At 57.2% G+C, this 25,328-nt stretch overlaps 1 protein-coding gene and 1 long non-coding RNA gene across 4 annotated transcripts; both read right to left on the reverse strand.

The window, feature by feature from the left end:
• Nucleotides 1-1,035: 1,035 nt before the first annotated feature.
• Nucleotides 1,036-4,520, reverse strand: LOC127035274 (uncharacterized). Of its 2 annotated transcripts, none has more exons than XR_007769635.1 (3): nucleotides 1,943-4,520; nucleotides 1,847-1,894; nucleotides 1,036-1,702 (listed from the first exon to the last, which is right to left on the reverse strand). It is a non-coding gene; the product is annotated as an uncharacterized LOC127035274 (long non-coding RNA). The 2 variants fall into 2 exon arrangements; XR_007769634.1 differs by having other exon boundaries at nucleotides 1,036-1,798.
• Nucleotides 4,521-11,333: 6,813 nt separating this feature from the next.
• ATG101 (autophagy related 101) lies at nucleotides 11,334-19,029 on the reverse strand. Of its 2 annotated transcripts, none has more exons than XM_050924946.1 (3): nucleotides 19,006-19,029; nucleotides 15,966-16,275; nucleotides 11,334-13,292 (listed from the first exon to the last, which is right to left on the reverse strand). In XM_050924946.1, exons 2-3 carry the CDS (start codon nucleotides 16,215-16,217, stop codon nucleotides 12,888-12,890), a joined length of 657 nt encoding a protein of 218 aa, XP_050780903.1. In that variant the 5' UTR covers nucleotides 16,218-16,275; nucleotides 19,006-19,029; the 3' UTR covers nucleotides 11,334-12,887. The 2 variants fall into 2 exon arrangements, with proteins under 2 accessions (XP_050780903.1, XP_050780902.1); XM_050924945.1 differs by lacking the exon at nucleotides 19,006-19,029 and adding an exon at nucleotides 18,223-18,545.
• Nucleotides 19,030-25,328: the final 6,299 nt, after the last annotated feature.

Genomic DNA, 25,328 nt, shown 5'->3' on the forward strand with positions numbered 1-25,328 from the left:
CAGCTCCCTCAGGGCTCCGAGCTGGAGCGTCCCCACACAACCCACCACTCACCAAGTTCTAACCCTGGGCACTGCCCCATGGCACAAACCAGACCCAGTGATTTAGTGGCACTGAGGCCAAGAGGGGCTGGAGGAGCAGCCAATATCGACACATCGCAGTGTGTGAAGAAATACATCAGGCCTGCTCCCGCTCCCGTGACCAGCCCCCCACACAAACACCTTCTCCTTGGGGAAAGACCTAACTCTGCGGCTCACCCGGGGTCAGAGTCTGTCTCTGCAGCGATGGCATCAATCCACCCTGTCCTTTGGAATCAGTGGAGTCACTCCACTATTACAAGGGCATCACTTGAGACAATCCGATCCTGACCTCACTGCAGTGGGGTGACTCTGGATTTCCTCCCGGGGAGCTGAGATCAGAATTCGTTTCTCTCTTCACCTGGGCTGGATCCAGACAATGCAGATGCACAGCCTGGCTGGCCGTCCTGCATTCAGTGTCTGGTGGGTTTCAGAGCCAGGAGCAGCACCCAGGAGCCCTGACATGCATCAGAATCAAGCTTCTCCGCAGCCCTCTTCCTGGCACTGGCTTTGTGGGTCACAGCCCCTTTGGCAGGAAGGCATTACCACGGCAGAGGATTATTTTCCAGCATGACCACTTGCCTTTCCATGTGATCACGTTTAAAGCCTCTCTCAGCCTCTGCTTTAAGACTTTGCCATCAGGCACTTAGGAATGGGACTGAGGCCAGATTGTCATCTTGGTTCCCCCTGCGGTGATGGCCTCCTGTCGCTGCTTTTCAGCCCAGGGAGGGGACCATTTAGCCGGGCTGTGACTGTACAGTGCAGGAGGCTACTGTCAAAGTTAGAATCAGGACTCACAATTTGTCAGACCGCTCTGTTTTATTAGCGCACTGCTCCGCCAATAACACCCAGATAATGTGAGTGGCCATGGAAGACCCAAACAGTCTTATTTATACAGATAAAAGAGAAGGAATTAGACAAAGGGACAAAGAAAGCAAAACAGGAAAATTCACCAGGGGCACAGCATGCATATCCTATTTCCTTACTAACTCTTATCGATCTAAGGCTAATACTTCACCAATTGCCCTTAAATGGTGCAATTGTTCTATGTGAATGTCTGTATTCCTGACACCTGGATTGCAGCATTCCAACAGTTTTACTTAAAGGTACAGACAGCATTTCTTTAATCCTTTCTATTTTCACAATATAATTCGTTCTACTTTCACACTACCCTTCCAAATCAGACCTATTGGGCCCGATCCTGACTTGCCTTTCATCAGTGTCAGTCCAGCACTGAAACGGAACCATGGCTTAGGCAGGACGTGACACTGTCCGCTGCGCTGCACCCGGATTGCTCCGCCAGTCCGGACCTGTCGGTGGTTCTGGGGGAGGGGTGGCGGCTGGTGAACAGCCGCGGAGCAACAACCTGCCACAGTTTGGGACAGGAAGAAGACGGCGCCTCCAGGACAGGCTGTAACTGGCTCCAGCCAGGCCAAGATGCCCACGACCACCTGGCTTTGAGTCTGATTACACCTCTGCACTCGAGGCAGCCCCACCTGGGCACAGCTAGACTGGAACCGTGCAGGGTGGGGGGAGGAAGAACCAATAGCCCAGGCTCAGATCCTCAGCTGCTGTAAATCAGTGCAGTGCTGTTGGTGTTCATGGGGCGACAGCCGACCGACACCACCTGGGTCTGCCCGTTGACGCCAATGGGGCTACGGCCGACTGACACCACCCGGGCCTGCCCATTGACTCCAGTGGGCCTACGTCCGACCGATACCACCTGGGTCTGCCCATTGACGCCAATGGGGCTATGGCCGACCGAAACCACCTGGGTCTGCCCATTGACGCCAATGGGGCTACGGCCGACCGACACCACCTGGGTCCGCCCATTGCCTCCAATGGGGCTACGGCCGACCGACACCACCTGGGTCTGCCCATTGACTCCAATGGGGCTACGGCCGACCGACACCACCTGGGTCTGCCCATTGACTCCAATGGGGCTACGGCCGACCGACACCACCTGGGTCTGCCCATTGACTCCAATGGGGCTACGGCCGACCGACACCACCTGGGTCTGCCCACTGACGCCAATGGAGCTACGGCGATTGACCCCTGCTGGGGGTCTGGCCCCATTGACTCCAGTGGAGCTATGGCCGATTGACCCCTGATGGGGGTCTTGCCCCCCCACATGCGCACCTACCAGAGAACGGGGGGTCAGCAGCAGAACCCCGGTGCCCAGGAACAGGTGAAGGCTGCACCTAGGCCCCAGCCCACATCCAGGGAGGGCCCTTCACTCTCCTTGTGCCATCAGGGCACAGCTACAGCCTGGGCTCGTTCCCTCCATCACAGGATTTAACACAAGGAGCAGATAAAACAGGCTGGCAAGTGGGTGCCTGCTCCCTGGGTGGCTGTGCATGGCGGGAGGAATCTCCCCAACCTCGAGGGCTGCTGACCATGCGGCCTCCTACGCTGAGCAATCACTAGGGGGCCCGAGCCTGGTCCCCTCAAATGCAGCAGAAGCCTTTCCCCTCGCCCCACGCTGGGAGAGGGGAGCCTGAGAATCTTGGCCTGACTGCGGCAAGGTGTGAGGGCAACATAGTGTGAGAACTGGGCTGAGACCCAGCAAACTCGCTTCACACATGGCCCGTTCCTCCTCGGATTGGCTCCACCACTGTCAGCAAACTCACTCCACCGGCCCCGAGAGGAAGCCACAGCTGGGGGGCACATGGGGGAGAAGGGGAGAAGTATTGCCCTGGGCTCCCCAAGGGCCCCCACAGTCAGGTCCCTCTAATTCCTTCTCAGCGGTGCTCCCCAGAGGGCGACCAGCACAGCCAGGCTGCACCCCCCTTCCTGCATGGGCAGAGCTCAGCTCCCGGGGCCCTTCCACGCTGCTGCTGGCCGCAGCTCCAGGGGAGCTGGTGTGCAGAGCTGGGGGAGCCAGGATCCCTCCCTGCACTGGGGGAGCATACCCAGAACAGCGGCAGCACCAGGGGGTGCTGAGCCCAGGTCGCTCTCAGAGTCATGGGGCAGGGCAGGTTAGCAGGGACGGTGCAGCCTAGATACAGCTGGGGATGGCCTGGAGATGGACATGAGTCTCTCTGCTCTTCTGTCTCTCTCTGGGGCACAACCCAGGCTGGCTTGGCTGAGTGGGCAGCTTACAAGCGAGGGCTGGATGCAGGAGCTGAGAAAACCTATGGGCTAGATCCCTGCTGGTGCAAACAGACGTGGCTCTATTGAGGCCCTGCAAGGCCTCCGGCTCAGCCCCGCTGTTTTGGTGGTGCCCAGCCCTTCCCTCTGCGGGCTGGAACAATCCACTGGTCTGCGCTGGCTAAAGGACTGTCCCACCCCTGCTCTGCCAGGGATGTGAGGGGCTCAGAGTGGTGGGCTGGGCCCTGTCTGATGCCCTGCAAGGGAAAGCACAGCAGGCCATGGGCAAGGGTTTCCGAGTGAAGTAACCTGCCAACAGCTGGGGCCACTGATTGCATAGCACAGAATGTACCTTCTCTGCAGAGCCCAATCCCAGTGCGGAGGGAAAGAGCAGGTTGTTCTGGAGCCATGAGCTGCAGCCAGGGCTCTGCTTGATGACACCCTGCGCTCCCACAGTGCTGCCCCTGCAAGGATCTCAAAGCACATGGCAAACAGCTGGGGGTCAGCCCCTGCAGCACCTCTGGGAGCACCAGTATTACCCCCATTTCACAGAGAGACAGAGGAGAAGCCACTTACCAAGGTCACACAGATCCAGAAATAGAACCCAGGAGTCCTGGCTCCCAGCCCCCCTGCTCTCACCAGTCCACCCCAGTCCCCTCCTAGAGTCGGGGTGTGACGAAGTGGGATTGTTCTTAATGTTTCCTCTGAATACTGTAGGGGTGCCTCAGTTTCCCCTATGCATTCCTTAAGTCTCTAGGTGGTGGGATAAGGGGATGTAATTGTTGCAGAGCAAAGGGTCAGTGGACATACATGGCCAACACACTGTGTCCTGGCAACTGATAGCCTGGGCCCTTCCCCCCTGCCAGGTGATAGCTAAAGGTGTTGGAGAACAAAGGAATCAGGTGACCTTCTGGCCCAGGAAAGGGACAAAGCCCAGAGGAGAAGGGGCTGGGGGGGTTCAGTTTGGAGCTGGCTGGGGACGAGGAGTGAAGTGCAGACATGGAGGTCTGGCTCATTGCCCCCAAAAATGGACCCAGCTGTGGGGTCCTGTTCTCTGTACCTACAAGTTCTGTTTTAGACCGTGTTCCTGTCATCTCATAAACCTGTTTTACTGGTTGGCTGAGTCATGTCTGACTGTGGAATTGGGGGGCAGGACCCTCTGGCTCCCCCAGGAGCCCCCCCATGCAGACTCGCTGTGGGAAGCACATGGAGGGGCAGAGGATGCTGCTTGCTCTGAGGTTAGACCCAGGAAGGTGGAAGCCGTGTGAGCTTCTTGCCCCGGAAACAGTCTGCTCACAGAGAGGAGACTTCACCAGAGTCCTCACTGACTTTGTAGGACGCAGTTCCAGAGCATCACCTGGGACTCTGTAATAGAACCCAGGAGTCCTGACTCCCAGCCCTCTGCTCTCACCAGTCCACCCCAGTCCCCTCCTAGAGTTGGGGATAGAACCCAGGAGACCTGGCCCCAGTTTGCGGCTTTAACGACTAGACACATATCTTCCCTAACAGGACAGTGTCTCTGCCTTTGGGGCCCAGCTCCTGCCCTGACAGAATCAGGCCTTTGAAAGGGACAGGATTTGTGTGGCAGGCACAGCTGAGTTCCCCATGGTTCGCAGGCAGATATTTAAGCATCTGCTACACCCAGGAGCTAACAGCCAGAAATATCCTCAGGGATTGACAGGGCGGGGGCCTCTTTATCTCTGCTTCTTATGTACGCAATAAAAGTTAAGCCCTGTCCAGCATCTTTGCAATACCCGGGACCATGTGTATTATAAACCTGATGACAGACTCCAGCCCTGGTACTGGCTGTAGCCGAGAGATGTATTGAGGCGAGTTAGCAGAAATCCTACCTCCGGCAGGGCAGATAAGTAGAAAGTAACACACCAATACACTGGATATTTCCACAAGCGTCCTGGTCCTGGTAAGCCCAGCTCAGCCTTCACACTGGTGCCTTGACTAACCCAACCCTCCCAGTCACTCTGGCAGGCAGGTCAGGGCGGTTAGCTCTGTTCTGTAGACAGGGATGAAACAGACGCACAGGAGGATTAAGTGACATGACCATGGTCAGCCCAGAAATAGACTCATGACTCTGTGCTTTGTGCACCAGGCGACCCATGCTTCCCTATGGATGATGCTTCATTACGGCTCCCAGCAGAAGCCAATCAGAACTGGGTCACTTTTCACTCAGGACCCATTTTCCCCAAACTAATCCCTTGAAACAACAGGGGAAGCACCAGTTGAAGTCAGAAGTACTGGGATTAGCTCCCAGCTCCTGCCTGAAGCATCCACTGCTTTCTGGAGGAATCAGGGAGGTGATTTCATTGCCTGTTATTCTCCTGACCCCAGCCACTCGTCTGTCCTTACAGCACCAGGCCTGTGGTGCAGGGACCAGCCCTCTTAAGAGCACAGTTGCAGATAAATCATAACCACCTATGAAAATGTAGGGTAGCGGTCAGAGCACAGGGCTGGGAGTCAGGGCTCCTGGCTGTCACACTAGCTCAGAGTTTTAGGCCAAGCTGTGAAATGGCCCCAGGGAGCCATTCACCTCCTGGAGCACAAGGCTATGGACACTGAGCTGCCCCACATCTATGCAGCACCTTGCGATCCCCAAACATCTTGGAGGGCGGGGGCAGGTGAAAATGGATCCTGAATCCTTTAATTTCCAGCTGCTAATTCACAGATTCCATGCCAGAAGGGACCATTGTGATCACCCACCAGGCTGACCTCCTGCATAGCACAGCCAGAGACCTGCCCCACAATAATCTCTGGAGCCAAGCTTGTCGAAAAACTTCCCAGCCGGATTTTAAAACGGTCAGTGATGGAGAATCTGCCACTGCCCCTGGGAAATGACATCAATGGTTACTTACTCTCAGTGTGGAAAATGTCCACGGTCTGTCCAGTCCGAATGTGTCTCGCTTCTGCTTCCAGCCACTGGGTCAGGCTGGACCTTCCTCTGCAAGACTGAAGAGCCCCTGGTTAAATATTTGTTCCCCAGGCAAATACTTACAGACTGTGATCAGGTCACCCCGACCTCTTTGTTAAGCTAAACAGACGCAGCTATTTGAGTCCATCACTTTTTCAAATCCTTTAATCAACCTTGTGACTCTTCTCTGAACCCTGGGTACTTTATCAGCTTCCTTCTTGAGCTGTGAGCTCCAGAACCGGACACAGGACTCCAGCAGCAAGTAAAATAGCCTCTCTGCTCCTCCTTGAGAGTCCCTGTTTGTGCATCCCAGGGTCGCGTTCACTCTTTTGGCCACAGCGTTGGACTGTAAGCTCATGTTCAGCGGATTATCCACCACAGCCTCCAAATCTTTGTCAGAGTCTGCTTCCCTGGATGGCCCCCCATCCAGCAAGGCCGGCCTGCTTCCTTTGCTCCCAGACACAGAATGGTACCGTTTACATCTAGGAATGAACCAACCCCGCTGTCAGGATTCTTTTTGTTCCTAATTTATTTTAAAAAAGGAAAGAAAAGAAAAGAAAAACTCCTTATTGTCCTTAACTCTGCTGGCTGTAGAGTTCACCTTCTGTCCTTTGGCTTATCAATTTCCTACAATTCCTAACTTGTGATTTTAATCATTGCTGTCAGGTTCCCCTTCCTTCCATTGGATGTTATATCTGCACAGTGTATAGAGGGGATCAGAGGGGAGCCCCGTTAGTCTGGATCTGTAAAAGCAGCGAAGTGCCCTGTGGCACCTGATGGACTAGCAGAGGTATTGGAGCACGAGCTTTCCTGGGTGATACGCGCTTGGTGGGATGCATGTAGTGGAATATAGCTGCCTTCGAGTCCCCTCTGACCCAGCCCCGGAGCGCTCCGGGGCCGCCTGAGCCTGCCTGTCCCGCCGGCTCTCCCGCGGCAGGACCCCCGGCCCCGGGTGATTTCCCCCTGAAAATGAACTCGGAGCCGAAGTGAGTTTCCATGGAGTTTAATACGGATTCGGAAGGGAGCAGCGGCGGGAGGAAAACGAGCTCGGGGCTCCAGCAGCACCGTTCACACTTAGTTACCAGCGGTCCCGGGTCGGCAGCCCCCGCTCTGCCCAGGTTAGGCGAGGAAGGAGCAACCCGCGGCGGGGTCCCAGCTCTGCCCGGCGCAGGGGCGGCCCCAGGCCCTGGTTCAGGCTCCAGCCCGTGTGAACTATCACCCAGCGAGGGGCCCGCCCGGCCCGGCCCGGGTGCGGCTCGGAAAGCGCCCAGCGAGCTTCGCAGAGGCGAGGAAGGGCTCTCGGGTCCGGCCGAGCAGGGAGAGGAGCAGCGGGGTGTCCCGATACCCTCCAGCCAGGCTCCAGCTCCGGGGGGAAGGGGCCGGCGCGGGGCCCCTAGGTGCCCATCCCCACTTCCAGCTCCTTGGCCCCGCTCCGCTCCGGCCCCGCCTGGCCGCCCAGGCTCCCCGCCTTGAGCAGCAGGTAGCAGCCCAGGAAGAAGAGGCCGAAGAGGACGGTGAGGCAGAGGACGCAGAGCACCGCGATCTGCACCAGCTGCGCCAGGTAGCGGCTCCTCTCCGCGCCCCCCGCCGCGCCCCCGCTCCCCAGGGCGCAGCAGGCGCCCAGGATCGCGTCCAGCGTCGGGGCGGCGGCCCGCGGGGGGCGGCTGGAGCTCGGGGCGCTGCTGGTCATTGCTCGGCGGCGGGGGTCGGCGAGGGGCTCCCGGACTGGGCTCAGCCAGTCCCCGCGGCCCCAGGCCCGGTGCAAATCCCCCGGGAGCTCGCGGCGCTGCCTGCCGCAGACCTGCCCGCGGAGCAGTGACGGGCGGGGAGGGCTTAAGTGATGTCAGAAAAGAGTCTTCCTCCATCCCCATGGCGCGGAGCAGCTGATCTCCCTGCACCCCCATATCCCCGGGGGAACAGTCCCCCATGCTCCTCCAGGGAAGGAGACTCCCTGCACCCCCATATCCCCCGGGAAACCCCTCCCCACCGGGGAAACAGCCCCCCCCCGCTCCTCCAGGGAACCAGACACCCTGCACCCCTATATCCCGGGGGAACAGCCCCCCATGCTCCTCCAGGGAACGAGACTCCCTGCACCTCCATATCCCCCAGGAAACCCCTCCCCACCGGGGAAACAGCCCCCCCCCCCGCTCCTCCAGGGAACCAGACACCCTGCATCCCCATATCCTGGGGGAACAGCCCCCCATACTCCTCCAGGGAACCAGACACCCTGCACCCCTATATCCCGGGGGAACAGCCCCCCATGCTCCTCCAGGAAACGAGACTCCCTGCACCTCCATATCCCCCAGGAAACCCCTCCCCACTGGGGAAACAGCCCCCCCCCCCGCTCCTCCAGGGAACCAGACACCTTGTACCCCCATATCCCAGGAGAACCCATCCCCCCTGGGAAACTGATCCCCCCAATTCTCCTCCATGGAACCAGACACCTTGCACCCCAGGGGACAGTGCACCCCCCCTACTCACCCCTGGGAATCTGGACTGGCTCCTCTCTGGGCACTAAAGCTGGGCCTTTGGTGATGTCCGGAGCGGAGGTTGAAATCCTGGCTCTAATGAGTCAATTGCAAAGCTCCCCGACTTCAGAGAGGCCCAGATTTCACCCTCAGCAGCTACTGCTGGTAAAGATCAAGCCCCTGGCTCCTAGTCTGTTTATACCACCCCTACTCCACCCGGCTCCTGTTCAGCCAGGCACTACGGTAACAACCCAGGTAAATACTGCTCGGGTCCAACCCCCAACCCCCTCTCGCCACCTTCACGCCAACCGTTGTGCTGTTCCGCTCCATACGTCCCCCCAGACTCTAGCTGGGAAGTTTCGCTCCTTTGAGTGGAGCCAGGGGAGGGAGGAAGTGATTAGGGCTGTTTCCTTTTGCAGACAGGTAGCTGAAATGTGGCCGAACTGGAGTGAGTGGACCTTGGCCAACCACGGAGCTTCAAGCAGAAGTGTTTTAAGAGAGACCGTTTCAGCAATGATTTAAGTTTGGCTTTGGTGCGACTGCGGTGCAGCTGTCAGCAGACACCCTTGTGTAGCTTGGACTCAATCCCCACACCCGCAGAAAAACTCCCCACCGGTCATTAAAGAGCCAGAGTGTTTGTCATCAGTCAGTTTGTTAATCCTCCTACCCTGACCCAATCCCAGAGGAGTCAATCCCCTCGCCCTGCCGCAGCATCAGCTGGACCAAGCTCCATTCACTTCCTACCCTGCGTATTAGCTAGCAGGGCTGGGCTCTTCCAACCGCTGCTGTGGCCAGGCCCAGGGTGGCTGCATTGTTCTGTTTGCACTGCTGCCGCTGGCCGAAGTAGCCTCCATGTTGACTCTAAAGGGCAGATCCTCCGCTGAAATTCCCAAGTGCCTGGACTCAGCCCACTTCCTTCCCCAGCATCGCTGAACTCCTAGATCTTGCTTCCACTGCTGCTCCATGGCTCAGACACCACCACTACATGACCCACCTGCAGGCCACTTCGAACCCTCACCAAGAGCCGCACCGGACGCTTTCCAAGAAGCAATTGTTTCCTGGGCTAAGAAATCGCTGCTCAACGCCGCGTGGTGTTTGACTCGCCCACTGCTGGCTCGCTGAATCATCCACTATTATTGCCATCTTCACTTCCTTGCCTTGGTCTCCCTTTCCCCTGGGCAGTGAACCAGCACGTCCCCACAGGTCACACACTGCATTCCTACTACCACCAGGCTCTAGGGTTACAGGACAGAGTTGCTCCTCTGAACGAGTGCTAGGACCTTACTTGGAAGCTATTGTCTTCCATGGGTCTTCTAGACTTGTGCTATTTAGCTGGAACAAAAGTGTTTCTGGGATGCATTAACAGTTGTGTTGTAAACAAGACATGACAAGTCATTCTTCCGCTCTACTCTGGTTAGGCCTCAACTGGAGTATTGTGTCCAGTTCTGGGCACTGCATTTCAAGAAAGATGTGGAGAAATTGGAGAGGGTCCAGAGAAGAGCAACAAGAATGATTAAAGGTCTTGAGAACATGACCTATGAAGGAAGGCTGAAGGAATTGGGTTTGTTTAGTTTGGAAAAGAGAAGACTGAGAGGGGACATGATAGCAGTTTTCAGGTATCTAAAAGGGTGTCATCAGGAGGAGGGAGAAAACTTGTTCACCTTAGCCTCCAATGATAGAACAAGAAGCAATGGGCTTAAACTGCAGCAAGGGAGATTTAGGCTGGACATCAGAAAGAAGTTCCTAACTGTCAGGGTAGTTAAACACTGGAATAAATTGCCTAGGGAGGTTGTGGAATCTCCATCTCTGGAGATATTTAAGAGCAGGTTAGATAAATGTCTATTAGGGATGGTCTAGACAGTATTTGGTCCTGCCATGAGGGCAGGGGACTGGACTTGATGACCTCTCGAGGTCCCTTCCAGTCCTAGAGTCTATGTTCTTGTCCTTTCTAGGGGCTTTCTATTCATTCCGACTGAAGGTTCGTGCTGGGGGAAAGGTGTCCCACTGGCCCCGCTGGAGACCAGAGCTGCTGGGCACAGAACTGGCCCAGAACCCTCCTGCATCCCTGCTGGGGCAGCAGAGAAGAATTTTAAGCCAAAATTCTCAGCAGCAGCCACCGATAAGGAAGGCTTCACTTTTTTCTTCAGCGTCTCCCACGGGTGCTGAGCTCCTGCAGCTCCCACTGACCTCCCTGACGGGTGCTCAGCAAGCCTGAAACCAGGCCCCAGGGGGGCTCCTAAGGCAGAGCCACTGCCAGGCTCTGTGTCCTTTGAGATGCATTGCTAGGGCTGTGGATTTAAACATCTTCCAGGAGCTGCCCAGGATTTGACAGCAGGCTGACGAGCCATCATGGCTGGTTACCACCTGGGGACGACCAGTCCAGGCTGGAGCCGAACCTGCGGTGTGGACACAAGAGGCACCGTACCCTGTTAACTGCGGCCAGCCAAGCAGAGGAACTTGGGAAATCTGTTTCGCCGTCAGGAATGATCTGGTCCAGGGAAGGGATGGAAGCACAGGCTCAGGGAAGGGGCCAGACTTCTCAAGGATTGGGCCCAGGGCTCTTTGGAAAATCTGGCTGTAGATGTCCCCATGGGACCTGAGCGTTCAGGAGGGGACTGTGGATGCAGAGCACAGAACGGGTTGGCCCTGAGCCCTCCTGAAATTCAGCTCCGTCAGCTTCCCCATTGCTCTGCCCTTCACCCAGCAACTGTTCTCACTTCACTGGCCCCCATCCGACTCTCCCAGCCCCTTGGTAAGAACACGTGAGCACGCAGAGCTCTGATGTGAAAACAGTTTATTAGCAGACTCAGAGAAACCCACACGCTCATTTCCACCTCTGGAGCAGAAGTGCTCGTGCACCAAGGACTGGGCTTTACTGCTGGGATGACGGCTGGGCAAGAGGCAAAGCCTGAATCTGATGGAGGTGGCGCTATCTGAGCAGGGGGGAGACACTCTCGACAATCCGAGACCCCGAGTAAAGAGAAGGCCCAGGCCAGTTTCATTACACCCAGAGCATGAGATCTACAGATTACAGACAGGTCAGTTTCTAAATATCGTGTCTGTAACAAACACTTGGGCGTCAGTCTCCATTAGGGAAGAAGTGGGGACGGGGGTGTAAGTGTTGATGAGACAGGGTCTGGAGATCTCACCCCGGCTTTAAACAGGGCCCCTGGCTGCTGAGTGTTCTTTTAGCAGTCAGGAAGAATGAAGGGAGTCTTTTTGATGGTGATGGCAGCGCAGTGAGGTCACTGGACGACACACACAAGCAATAGCTCCTATGTGCCCAGGTACACGTAGTTACTGGCCCCTCGGACGGCACATTGTGCGGAGACGGAGCTTGCAGGAACCGTAAGCAACCGCCGCTCTTTCGCGGCACTCACGTCTCCAGCCAACCCCGCCCGCTCCGCTTACAGCCGCCACTCTCACCACATTTGCTGCATGTCAGACATCGACTTGGTTTAAGGTGACAGACTAGGGAATACGGGTTTTAGTGGCTGTGCAAGTGCCCGGCTGCATTCCAGTATTTCCAGGAAGGGGCTTTATAAAGCTTAGCAAAGATTCTCTGCTTACTCTGGAGTGCTCTTCGACCACTTGCAGCATTCTCCCCCTTTCCCAGACAGAGAGGAAGGCAGAGAAGGGCCTTGCCTCATGGGCACCCACAGAGACTCCCGACTGCTGTTCTAACCACGGCTCGGGGGTGGGGTGGGGTGGGGGGTGTCACAGCTGTTTGTTGCGGACAATTCTTTCCCCACTGTTACAACAAAATAGTGTTAAAGGCAGAGAAATACAATCCCTGACTCGACCGCCAGCCAGAGGTTACCATGGTATTGTTAGAGCCTGTGCAAAGCCCCTTCCCAAACAGTCAAGGGGAGAAAGAGGAGGGGCACTGTCCAGGAATTCACAATCCCACTCCCATGAAACAAGGCAGCAGCAGCCCCAGTGCCAAGCAGTGCAGGGATGAGGTTCTGCAAGGGAATGGGGGCTTCAGGAGGGATCTGAGGGAGGAAAGGGAGACCAGGGGAAGGGAGCCGACAGGCCAGATGCAATATAGGCCACGTGGCACTAGGAGCAGTTTGCTGACATTTCAGATCGCAGCCCCAGGTGACTCCCACGTAGGGAGAGTCACAATTAAGGGCCGGCCCAAGTCCAGCCTGCAGAACGCTTCCATCTGAAATGTACAGATGAAAGGGAAGGTCTAAGCAGAGAGGCCTGCCCGGGCAAACACCAGCTGGGACTGTGCTCTGAGACGATTCTACTTGCCGGGACACCCTGGGTCATCCTGTGTGATGGGGAGCAGAAAAGTGATGCCCCCTGTCCCCAGGGGCCTGTCCCTACAGAGCCAGCGTGTCTTTGATGAGCCGTCGCATGGTGGTGGTGACAGAGGAGCCGAGGGAGTCGGTGATCTGGTAGGAGATCTTGTAGAGGTAGGGCTGCACGTCCTTCAGGCCTGTGTCGAAGACGTTGTCCACCTCCGACTGGGTGGGCATTTTGGGCAGGTACTCATGCCTGTTCATCACCTCCACAATGTTGATAATCTTCTCGCACAGTTTCTCTCCCACCTTCTCCCGGCAGATCTGCCGCTCCTGCTCATTGGCCAGGTTCACCACGTTGACCTTGATGGTCCACACCTCCCAGGGGATGCACTCATCCGAGAAGGGCCAGCGCGACTTCTTCTTCTGGTAGAACTCCAGGGAGATCTGCCCGATGCCGTCGCTGCCCGAGTATCGGAGGGCGTCCTGTGGAGAGAGCACCAGGCACAGTCAAGGTCAAGGTGCGTAGGGACACTGGAGCAAGGGCCATTTGGCCAAACCATGACAGACAGTCCCCGGCTCTGTCCTGGACAAACCCCTATGGAATTAAGATAATTCAATACAGTTTAAGTTAAATCTTACAGAATTAGATTTAATCCACTGGGGCCCACTGTATTTAAAATGCAGTGCTCTGTGTGTTGTTGTAGGGCTGAGTGTAACTTTCCTAGGGACTTAGTAAATGGAGATGTTGGGAACTGCTAAGGACTTTGAGACTATGTGTGTAAAGTGAATTTCCTGGGACAAACCTGAGGGGTGAGAAGGATGCAAATGGCCCACTCCGAGTCCACCCTTTTGAAGCTGTGCCCTGGGGAGAGAAGCCAATTGTCTGGATCAAAGACCCCTGAACTGTATAAAGGGCAGAGGGGGCCTGTTCTGAACAGAAGCTGTTATGAACTCGTGACTACAAAGGAAACGCCTTGGTGAGGTGTGCAAGGACTGCCTCTGCCAGAGCCACGTGAGAGATGGGCGACATGTTAGCGTGTGTGTAGAATGCGCTTTCTTTGTAGTGCCTCTTGACTAACGTAGGTTTGCACAGGAAGTGCTGGGTGGTGCCGTCCCACCATTAACCATCTCTGCAGAGAAAGCCAGCAGGTGTGGGCAGCCTCTCTGCTGGGAATAACACCGTGAAGGCTGGCTGGAAGTACCATCCAAGACAGGCGATGGCCAGGGGCTGGACACTTGAGAGCAGGTGCCCTTGCTGGGCCATGGAGGAGGAACTACAGCTGCAGTTTCCCTGAGCTGTGACAGACCCCACTTAGCATTGATGGAGCCCCTGGCAAACACTAGTATCAGCTCTAGCAATCTCTGATACTCAGCTGGCCCTGCCACCAGTGTCTGAACACCTCATGTACCCCCCACCCCCCAACAGCCCTCTACAGCAGAACAGTCTGGGTGGGAAACTGAGGCACAGTGAGGCTAAGTGACTTGCCCATGGTCACACATTGACTGTGGCAGAGCAGGGACATGAGCCCAGGTCTCCCAAGTTGCAGGCCAGCTCCTGACCACTAGGCCATTCCTCCTGTCATCAGAGAGGAGGAAGTTCAGACCCAGAGCTGCAGCGCCACTTAACTCAATTCTGCCAGGTGTGCATTTGCTCTGGAGAACCCAGAATCCCAAAAAGCGTAAAGGGGCATTTAAATGTTGTGCTTTGCAACCTTCATCGCTTTCCTTGATTATTAAGGAGGATTGTAAGTTCCTAGGGCTGGAAATCCGGGATGGGGCTGCCAAACTGGACACTGTACAGATGATAAAGTATTTGAACAGTGATGACATCCAATCTCTCCACAACCCAGACACTACTGCTTCCCATGACCTTTTCAGCAGGATTTAGGACACCGTGGTTCATAATGCAGAAAACTCAAGGGATGATTTGTTCCCTAAATCTCCCTAGTTAAAATTCACAGCAACATGTGTCTTGGATTTAATTCCACAGAAACCCTGTCACAATCTGACCATCCCCAATATAGCCTCTAAATTAGCTGGGGCACAAATTGCATCGAATAGGCATTGTGAGATGGACAGTATCTAGGCCCCTCTGCATTACACACTGCGAGCTTTGAGCAATAGGCAGAGGGTGTCAGGCAAGGCGCCACAGAGAGAGAGCCGAAGCAGCATGCAGAGATGTGTCTCTCCAAATGGTACACAGGATGCTGAATTGCCAGGGCTTCATGTCTCCTGCCATTAACTCTCTATGGCCTGGGGGAGTCAATGTATCCAGACCTCATCCATCCACAGAGCCACTGCCTCTCTCTACCTAGAACTACAAAATTCTCCTTTCCGCTCTGTGAGGACTCCGATGATGCTCTCTGTGAAGAAGGCTGTATAGCCCCAAAGTGCAGGATGCTGGTTCATTCCCAGCCCTTTGCAATGGAGTATTTTCCTACCTCAGATGACTTTTCACATAGTGTCTTTTCCCCAGAGAATTTTCAAGCACTTCGCCTCACCACACCCATCGCTGGGGTTAGCTGGTTTACAGAGGAAGAATGCAATGCACTGAGGACGTGTCTTCATTACAGAGTTAACCTGCGTGATCGGCACCTGGTTAGCTCAGCCGTCTCCCCCTGCAATCTCTCTTTGTGTTTCCGTGTCCTCACTGGTTCTGCGCTCACCCTGGGGGCGTATCCCAGGGGTCCCTGTGCTGAGACTCTAGGATTCCTTCCCAGTCCAGGTGAGGGAGACCTTGTCTGTCCTTTGGGGAGGAATTGTTGGAAGGGCACTGGAGGACTATCAGCACTCGAACTATTCAGCCTGCATCCTTACTGCAGAATGATCAGGTCCCAGCCAGGGCTCTAACCCACCCTCCCAGCTGGGTCAGCTTGCCCAGGCTTAAAACACGTCCAGACCTGGGGCAGAGGCTCTTCTGGGTGGATGGCAGATGGCTGGGTTAAACCCTGGGGGGGAGCCTAGGTTAACCGTGGAGCGAGGACGCATCCTGGGAGGTTAAGGCCAAAACCCCTCATGCGGAGTACCTGCCTTTCAACGCCTTGGGTCCGATTCACAGCAGGGCTACGGGCCTGCAGCTCCACCAACCCCTGTTGGATTTCTGGTCTGCACATCCTCCGAGAAGTCAGCCAGGGTGACTGGCCCCAAGCTCTTTACCTTGAATTCCCCGACGGCCTTTCTCAGCGCTCGGTCCAGCTCCTCGGAGGAGACCCTGGCATAGGTGAAGTCAATGAAGTCGCAATCGACGTCCTGCGTCCCCACTGTCCCGATGGAGTAGGTCCCCTCCTTCTTGTAGTGGAACTTGCCGGTGCTGCGGTGGAGAAGGATGGTGTGGAGCACGGCAAGCATGGCCTCCTCGATCTGGCGGCCCTCCACCGAGACCTCCAGCACCTCGGCACGGCAGTTCATGGCAGTCTGCGCCCGCGAGTCCGATGTTTCCAGCTGGGGCGGCAGAGTGGTCCTCGCCCTGTAACCAAGCAACACGTCAGCACACTGTGACCGCGAGACAGACTGCGGCAGCGGAGAGGAGGGTGGGACTGGGGTAATGGCATCGGCCTGGGAAATCTGGGCACAAGTTCTCAGCTCTGCCACTGACTGTGGGACCTTGGCCATGTCTCTTTGCATCCCCAGGCCCCACTTCCCCAGCTGTACAATGGAGAGAACCACCCTCCTGTCCTCCTGCCCGTACAGAGAGAGTGAACTCTTGTGGGCAGGAACAGTTCTCAACATGGCAGGGCTCTGTCTGGATGTCCAGGCACGGCCGTGCCACTGATTGTCACCATAGCAGAACAGCCGGGGTCAGTCGTTTGCTCACAAGCAGGGTGTGTCAATTGTTGGTGCGAGCAGGGCCCCAGGAATCACGTGATCCAAGTTCCATTCCGGACTCAGCCACAGACTTGCTTGGTGGCCACGAGCAAGGCCCGGCCTCCCTGTTCCTCAGCTCACTGCTCTGCAACAGGAGGGTAACCTTCAGCCTTCCTAGCCCTCAGCCACACGGCGCATGCTGACACTTGACAGAGGCAACACTACATTGTCACCTTTCGTTGGAACTTATTAATAAAGCCTTGCACCGCTACAGCACCTTTCATCAGAGGATCTCGGCAGGCTCTGCAACCATGAACTAAGCCACCCAGCGCCATTGTGCGCTAGGCATCTTCCCCAGATGTGAAACAGGGATGAGGCACAGAGACGTGACATTCTCGGGCTCACACAGCAAGAAAGGAAAAAAGCGCTGAATAAATGGAGCCCTCGCTCTCACTCCCTTGCTCTAACCACTACAGCACACTGCCTCGAGATGCCTGCTTGAACATATATTTTTGCAGTTATTCTCGATAAAGAATATTTTTACTGTAGAAGAATACATTTTTTTTTCCTTTTGTAGAAAGCATTATAACCCCGCATGCTGGGGACTAAATGAATGGCAACGGACCATGATAAGGAATAACCGTTCCCGTCCTTTGGTCTCACATGTCCAGGGTGTGACCCGAAACAACCTCGGGATCTTCCAAGTCTTGCAAAACAAGGTGGAGATCTCCAGAGATGTGTCAGCTTGATGTTAAACCTGCAGGGGAACTGGGGACTGGGGTGGGAGGCTATTTCTGCTGTGGAAAGCCAAAGCAATCAGCCTCATAACCCCATCTGTAAAAGAAGTCTGTCTGTAATGACGGCAGAGACTGCCCCCTAGTGATTCCTATTTAAGGTGACACAAACACCCTTCTCTTATTTAAAAAAGGGGGGAAGAGATCCGATAGGCCCTGGGTACTCTAGACCAAACAACATTTCATGCTTGCGCCCCTCCCAGAAAGACGATTTCGTAACCTGGCTCAGCTAGCACCTGGAAAGTCGGTTTTTACAACCAGCTTGTGAGTTGTCCACAGACTGGCCACGACATGCAGAGCCAGAGTGAAGCTGTTTAAAAAAACACCCCGTGTCTGCATTAGCAAGAGGAGACCAATTCTTTAGATCAGGGTTATAGGAAACTGCATCTCCCCTTAAGCAGCGGTGATGGCTGATGAATGATCCTCTAGTCTGAAGAGAGGTAAGAAAGCTTAGCACCTGCCGTAGCAAGGTGCCCTAGACAGACACTGTGGTCGTGGGTGTCCGGGAGACGCTGCTGTGATGGGTGTAGACAGGAGTCGTAAGCTGGGCCCTGTCTAGGTGAGGTGGTTTCTCTGGTACAGTTGTAATGCACAGCAGGTCACGTGTATTGACCCCTGAAGGAGGAGAGAGAACTGGGCAGTGAGAGGGCCAGGAAAAGCCCCTCCTCCAGCCCCTGGGGCTCTCTTCTCTGCTACAGGTAAGTGATCAACACTGGAATTTTGTCTGGTTTGCTCCCTGGCTTCTGACACCAGGGAGATGTCCTTTCGCCCTTGTGTGCCTCAGTTTCCCCACCACTTGACAAGCTCGTACAGACCCGCCTCTCGGAGGAGAAGGGTGGATGAGTCCAGTGGTGTCTATCCAGCGCTGGGAGCTCCTTGGACAGAAGGGCCCGAGACGGGCAGTGTGATCACCACTTCGGGGTGCTCCCAAGTCACGGTGGGAACCCCGCCCCCCATCTCCTCCAGTGTCACCACGGGATCCTCACACCCGCTGCAGACCAGCAAGAGCAACTCAGTGACCTGACTCCCGCTCAGAAGGGGGATCCCCGCGACCCCAGGCGTCAGGGCCCTGGCTTCCCGCAGGAGGCGATTCCTGGGAACTGGGGAGGCAAGTTCCTGTGGCACAGGGTCCCGCTCACAGGGCCCGGCCGGGGCGGGGGGAGATCGCCGGGGAATGGGGAGATGGGGGGGCCCGGCCGGGGCGGGGGGAATGGGGAGGTGGGGGGGCCCGGCCGGGGCGGGGGGAATGGGGAGATGGGGGGGCCGGAGCAGGGGGAGATCGCCGGGGAATGGGAGATGGGGGGGGCCTGGGCGGGGGGGCGGAATGGGGAAATGGGGGGGCCCGGCCGGGACGGGAGGAGATCGCCGGGGAATGGGGAGATGGGGGGGCCTGGCTGGGGCGAGGGGGGGCGGGAGGGGAATGGGGAGATGGGGGGGGCCCGGCCTGAGCGGGGGAGGAAGTTGGGGGAGCGTGGGCCCCGGCCGGGAGTCTCCCGGGGAGGGGTCCCGGTCCGGGGGCTGTTATGAGAGGTCCCGGCCGGGAGTCTCCCGGGGAGGGGGCCAAGCCGGGACGGGCCACCTGCCTCCCCCCGACTCACCTTCCTCCGACGCCGGCCGCGCTCCCCCCTCCGCCTGGACTGAACCACCCCCGCCCGGCACAGGGGGGAGGCGAGACCTTGGAACGTCCCATCCCAGGGAATGGGGAGCGTGGAATAGACCATCTGCGCCGGGCAAACCATCATCTTCCTCTGACTCCCCCAGGCCCCCCCTTTTCCCTTCAAGGAGTGGGGGAAACAGCATTTACTTTTGTTTCTTTTTATTTATTTTGGAACCCCCCAAACAAAACAAACTTGTTAACGAATCCCCCCTCTCCAGCTCTGACTTGGTTTGTTCCGAAAAAGAACAACCACAGAGCTGGCCCTGAGGGCGCCAAAGAGCGCCCCACTTCCCAGGGCGGGCGGCAGCGTTGGCTCTCGGCTGCCCCCTGGCTTGGCGGACGCGCGGGGCGGTGGTACTGCAGCTGCAAAGGGTGCCGAGCCCAGGCCCCTCCACGTGGGTTTCTCCCCCTTGGCGAACTGGGGGTAACCTTGGTTTGCACCGGGCTGGCGCTGCAGCCTCTGAAAGTCCTGGCTCAGACTCAGAAATCCCCGAGTTTGGCAGGCGAGCAGGAGGTTCTGATGACGCCGCTGGGTTTCTTTGCCTTGGCCCTGGCTGTGGATTCCAGGAGGGCTCCTCACACCACCGAATCTTTAATTCCTGGGGACTCCAGGACAGTTCTGGAGGGTTGGCAATGGCAGCCCTACCTGGGTCACAGTTCCTGCCTTTTCTCTGCAACCCTGAGGCCTAGACACTTCCTTTGAAAGCAAGCTGAGCGCCGGGAACACCCACTCGAAAAGGGACCCTGGCGGCTCTGGTCTGCACCGCCGACTGGGCCATTAAAGGTCCGGTCGGCGGGGCTGCAGGGCTAAGGTGGGCTGGTCCCTGCCTGTTCTGGGGCACTGCGCTGCACCCCGGAAGTGGCCAGCAGGTCTGGCTCCTAGGTGAGGGGGCCACGGGCCTTTGTGCGTTGCCCAAGCGCTGGCTCCATACTCCCATTGGCCGGGAACCCAGAGCCCCCTCCTGCACCCCAGAGCCCACACCCCAAGCCCAGTGCCCCCCAAGCCTGGAGTCCCCTCCTGCACCCCAGAGCCTGCACCCTGATCCCAGAGCCCCCCCCCAGCCCAGAGCCTCCTCCTGCACCCCAGAGCCTGAGCTCAGAGCCCCCCCCCCAAACCCAGAGCACCCTCCACCCCAGAGCCTCCCAAGCCTGGATTCCCCTCCTTCACACCAGAGCCCGCATCCCCAGCCCAGAGCCCTCATGCCCCCCACACTCCAATCCCCAGCCCAGAGCCCCCTCCTACACCCTGAACCCCTCATCCTTGGGCCAAGCCCAGAGCCCTCATCCCCTCCTGCCTCAACGCACAGCCCCCTCCCACATTCCGAATTCCTCGGCCCCACCCCTCAGACTGGAGCCCTCTCACACACCCCAAACCCCTCATCCCCAGCCCCTAGCCAGAGGGCTCATCCTCTCCTGCACCCCAACTCTCTGCTCCAGCTGGAGCCCCCTCCTGCACCCTGAACCCCTCATTTCTGTTCCCATCCCAGAGCCCGCACCGCCATTTAGAGCTCTCACCCCCTCCCACTCCCCAACCCCCTGCCCCAGACCAGTGAAAGTGAGTGAGGCTGGGGAAGAGTGGGAGGCAGGGCCTCAGGGAAGGGGCAGTGCTAGGGTGTTCAGTTTGGTGTGATTAGAAAGTTGGCAACCCTAGCTGAGAGTCACATGAATCCAGGAGTTGGGGCTGTAGGAAATACACCAAATATTGCCAGCATTAGCAACCCTGACCATTATTTATACAGGGCCTCAGATGACACTCCGCACCTGCTCCAGGGAAATAAAGCACCAACTGTTTGAAAAATACAGAGCAGCTTAATGTTTAGAGAGAGATTGTTCTGTCTTTTGCTCTTTAAACAACGCCATGAAGAAACCCCACTACCACAGTCCATCCCAAGCAACCAGGCTCACCAAACCTGTCACACCCAGCCCCACACACTCTGCTATTCTGGGGCTTCAGCAAACCAGAGAGCACCACTAACAGGCTCACAGATCACTGAACGGGGCCCTAGCCTGTTCCTAAACACTACAGAAGAGTGCAGGGCAGACTCCTACATTTGCATCCAAACCAGGCTGTTACAAAGCTGCCCTGAGGAGGAGGAGGAAACCAAGTTTCATTCGACCTGGGGCCTCACTCAAGCAAGAATCCTTCTGAAACCAGCAGGAGCTTTGCCTGCGGTGTGACCTTTGCTGAGTCCATTCTCTCTCCCCCTAGCACAGTGCAGGTCCAGAGGTGCTGTGCGTTTGAGCCAGGACAGCCCTGGTAGCGTGTCAAATATTCTCCCTGGTCCTCCTCAAACTGGGTGTCATCTCTCACTGGCTCCGCAGGGCAGATAGCACCGGCAAGGGCTTATGCCATCACTGTCCTGCCAGGCTATTTATACATGGTGCCTAAATGGGCTATTCCTAGCGCTGAGCTCTGGGCTGCCCGTCGGTGAGGTCATTCCACTGGGAACCCTCCTATCCCGCTGGGAAGCTTTGTCTTAGGGTGTGATCCAGGGAAGGGACGTCAGGGACGGGTGAGAGCCCCAGACTCGCCCTTCCTCCCCTGCTGCTGCGTCATTACAACAGAGTTGCTTATTTTTATTTTTTACACTGAGGAGGAAGGTTGATTCTGTGAATAAAGCACCGCCCGGGAGTCAGGACTCCTGGGTTCTAGCCCCAGTTCTGGGAGTGGGGTCCACTGGTTAGCACAGGGAGAACTGGAGCCAGGAGACCCGCATTCTCTTTCTGCCTCGACCAGGGACTTGTATGGCAAATTGTTTCGCTGCTCTGTGTGCCTCAGTTTCCCCATGGGGCAGGGAATAACTGGGTGGTATTTCTCAAGCGCGTTAAGATCATTCAGCGGAAGGAGCCAGTTTTAAAGGGCAGTTGCTTGCAGGGTTCAGTTCTTATAGTTGCAGGGAGGAAGAACTTGGCTGGAGTATATATGAGTGAGCTTTGGACACATCTCCCTAGGGGTCAGAGAGCAGCCTGGGGCGCCTGTAGGATCGGAGATGGGGCCCCTGCAGGGGCAGTGTGGCCAGCTGTCCTTTCCAATGCGGCGCAGTCCACGCCAGGCATTAGGAGACCCTGAGTCTGATTCTCTGTTGTCCTGCTGCGCCCCTTGGATTATTTACACTAGTGCTGAGTGGGTGTGAGTTGCGGCACTTTGCACAGGCCCAGCTAACGGCACAAGGTGCAGAGCAATGGCAAAGGGGACCTCAGTGAGCTGGGGACCTAGAGAAAGCCCCAGGGTCTGGCTGTGGCCAGCAGCAACCTCAGCACAGGACCCTCTTTCCGTTCACTACGGCTGCGCTTGGAGCAGGGACGCTGACAATGACCAAGAGTCCTGCTCCACCAGCCCCTGGCAGGCGCAAGAGCTCAAAGCCAATGAGATCAGCACCCGGCGGCTATACGCTGGCGGGGGTCCAATGGGGAGGCCGGGTGTGCGCTCCTCTCAGAGCTGGGACGACCATGCAGCCCTATGGCCTGGTTCCCCCTGCACCCCACCCAGCCATTGATAGGCATTCAGAGGGGGCTGCCCAGGCCTGGGGTGGCGCAGAGGCAGGGCTGGGGGTTGGAAGCTGACAGCCTGCTGAGCGCCCCTGGAAGAATGCTGGGCTGTATAAATAGCCCTGGGGTGAGGAGAGCCCAGGTTTGACAAGTGCCAGCGGATGGATTTCACTGGGGTGCTGCCAAGGCCAAAGGAATTTGGGGGTCGTCGCAGCAGGGCGCACTGCCCTGGCTGGGAAGGGGCCAGGCCCTGCCCTGTGCTGGGCTGGAGGAGAGTCTGGGACAGGCCCCCCAGCGCAGAACTGCCAGCGAGGGGTCCGAGGTGCTTTGGTGGTGGCTCACTGACAGCAGAGATCTGGACTCGCTCGCTCCCATCACCACCACAGCAGTGTTAGGGCATTTACCCACCGGTCTCCCTTGGGCAATTTTCCAGCCTGCCCTATTTGCCATTGTTGCACGACCCTCCTTGTCACGATAAAACTAGTGAGCGGTTTTACAGCCCCACCTCGCACGCCCCTGTCACAAGTGGGTAGCTGATTACTCCCTGTGAAGTGGATCAGCATTAGCCCCATTTTAGAGATGGGGATACCGAAGCATGTGGCGACTTTAAAAGAGTCAGCTAAGGTCACAGAATGAGAGAAGTTGTCAGCGCTGGCCCTAGAACGCAGATCCCCTGACACCAGCTCCCCGGGCACAACCCACCACCTACATCCCAAGCGTCCTGCTTGTGTTACTGGTTGGCACAATGCGCCCTGATCCTTGTCTAGCACCATCCGGTGTTAGAGTTCCCACCCTCCCTGGGCAGCCGCCACTGGGGGGCGACAGTCACACACGCTGGAGAAGGTCTGGCAGCTTTTTCACTTGTGGGCAAAAGCCCTGGAGGTGAGGGTCTCAATTCACTTCCCATCTCTACCACAGACTCCCTGTGGGCCGTGGGTTTGTAAAATGGGTCTGAGTCCTTCTCTCCAGCCCTTTGGGGCGCGAGCTCTGCGGGGCCTACCGGCTCTCAGCATGGTCTGGGCAGCACCTTGTGCAGCAGGGCTCTGTCTGGGAACATCGTTACCCTGTGCAAGGTGCAGCCCTGCTCCCAGGAGACACAATGCAGATACCAAACAGCAGAGCACAGGCGCTGGCGTCGTTTCCCAACTCCCGGGGCTTTAAGGAGGCAGAAGGAAACCGTCTCTCTCATGCTGTATTGAGACGTTTGGCAGGTTGCAGCTGGGCTGGATAAGAGCTGCTCATATTTGCTTCTGAAAGTATTTTCCAAAGGTATCACCCCTGGCTACAGTTGTCCTGGCCTCACGCATGCCTGCCACAGCCTGGAGCCCTGGTGCCCGGGGAAGCAGCACGGTGATTGATTAGAATGTCAGGAGCACTGACCAAAATACCAAACTGCTGATTGCATCATTTTAACATGACCTGTCTCTGTTAGGACACTTGAAATGCAGCTGCCCTGGCTACCACCGACCCTGGGCTGCAAGCCAAGGCCCCAGCCCTGCCTCGGTGGCCATGAGCTGTAGGTGCAGGATCAGGCCCTCGGGCACAGGGTGAGTCACAAGCCATGACTGACTGGGGACAGCCCGTGGTGAATAGCCTGTTGCAACGCAAAGAGCAGAAGGAGAAAGAACTATGTTAGTGAGCGCAGGAGTGCAGACACACACACGGAGAGCTGATATTTCACACCGCGGGCAGATCACGTGGGGGGAACAAGGGCCAATTTCCCAGACTCCCTCCCCTACAAATCGAATCCTGGAGAAACAGAGGGGCGAGGGAGTGCTGAGCCCCCACCCCAAAGCCTGTACTGGGGCCCCAGTGCTGTGATCCACTCAGTCCCCCCCGCCCAATTGGTGCTTAAACACCTGGACATCAGTGGGGGCCGAATCTCTTTGCTGCCTTGGGGCCAGCGAGCGGGGGCTGCTCAGCCACTGGCCAAATGCTGCAGGGCTTGGACGTGAGGCCTTGCAAACGCTGCATGGTGATAGATACTGCCCTGCCCACCCTGCACCTTGCAGCCAGCAGCCCCGGGGCCTGCCCAGCTCCTGCTGGAGGCAGGTCCCGGTCACTGATACTAAAGGGCCCAGCCAGAGGCGGACAGCAAGCTGATGCAGGTGAAACGCCAGCAAGGGCTGATCCGGCACACAAACCTCGCTGATTTCAGGGGAGCCACAGCAGCATTCTGCTCCCCCAGCCTGTCCGGGGAAAAGCGGTGCTCGGATTCAGGGGCAGAGCACGCAAAGGCCTGAGCTGGGTGGTGAGGGGAGAGACGGGTCATGAACCCAGCCCCAGAGGCAAACAGCAGAGCTGAGGGTAAACAGCAGCTGCCCGTGCGGGGCCCATGGCAGGAGTGACTGAGCAATGGGTTTTGCCAGAGTGGGGCGGGCATAGGAGGATGGGCTGCAGGCGACAGCCTGCTCCCAGCTGCACTGGATTCAAGGCAGTTATTCAGGATTGCACTGGGTCTAGCTGAGATCAGAATCTGGCCCTGGCCCTGACCCTGGCGTGATCAGGGGGTGACTCTGGATTCAGCCCAGCAATTAGGAGTTCCTCTCCTTTCACTCTAGTGACTTAGCTACCCCTGCTGGTTCCAGCACGCCGGCGCCTCCCAGGGGCAGAGCTGGTTACAATAGGCCAGGTGGGGATTGCCTCTGCTCCTGGGTCCCACCCACAAATGGGTGAGAGCACAGCACAGCCTCCCCGGGCAAGAGAGCACCCCTGGGTGCAGGCCATGCAGACAGGCTTTGCCCTGCATGGGGCCCAAGGGCTCCATTTGCTGCC

This window comes from Gopherus flavomarginatus, chromosome 16 (genome assembly GCF_025201925.1).
Source record: "Gopherus flavomarginatus isolate rGopFla2 chromosome 16, rGopFla2.mat.asm, whole genome shotgun sequence".
Lineage (NCBI taxonomy): Eukaryota > Metazoa > Chordata > Testudines > Testudinidae > Gopherus > Gopherus flavomarginatus.

Excerpts from the sequence above, each read along its gene's own strand:
- ATG101 (XM_050924946.1), bottom strand. The coding sequence starts at position 16,217 with ATGAACTGCCGTGCCGAGGTGCTGGAGGTCTCGGTGGAGGGCCGCCAG. Across the intron at positions 13,293-15,965 it reads AGGCCGTCGGGGAATTCAAG|GACGCCCTCCGATACTCGGG; the intron begins GTAAAGAGCTTG and ends CTCTCTCCACAG.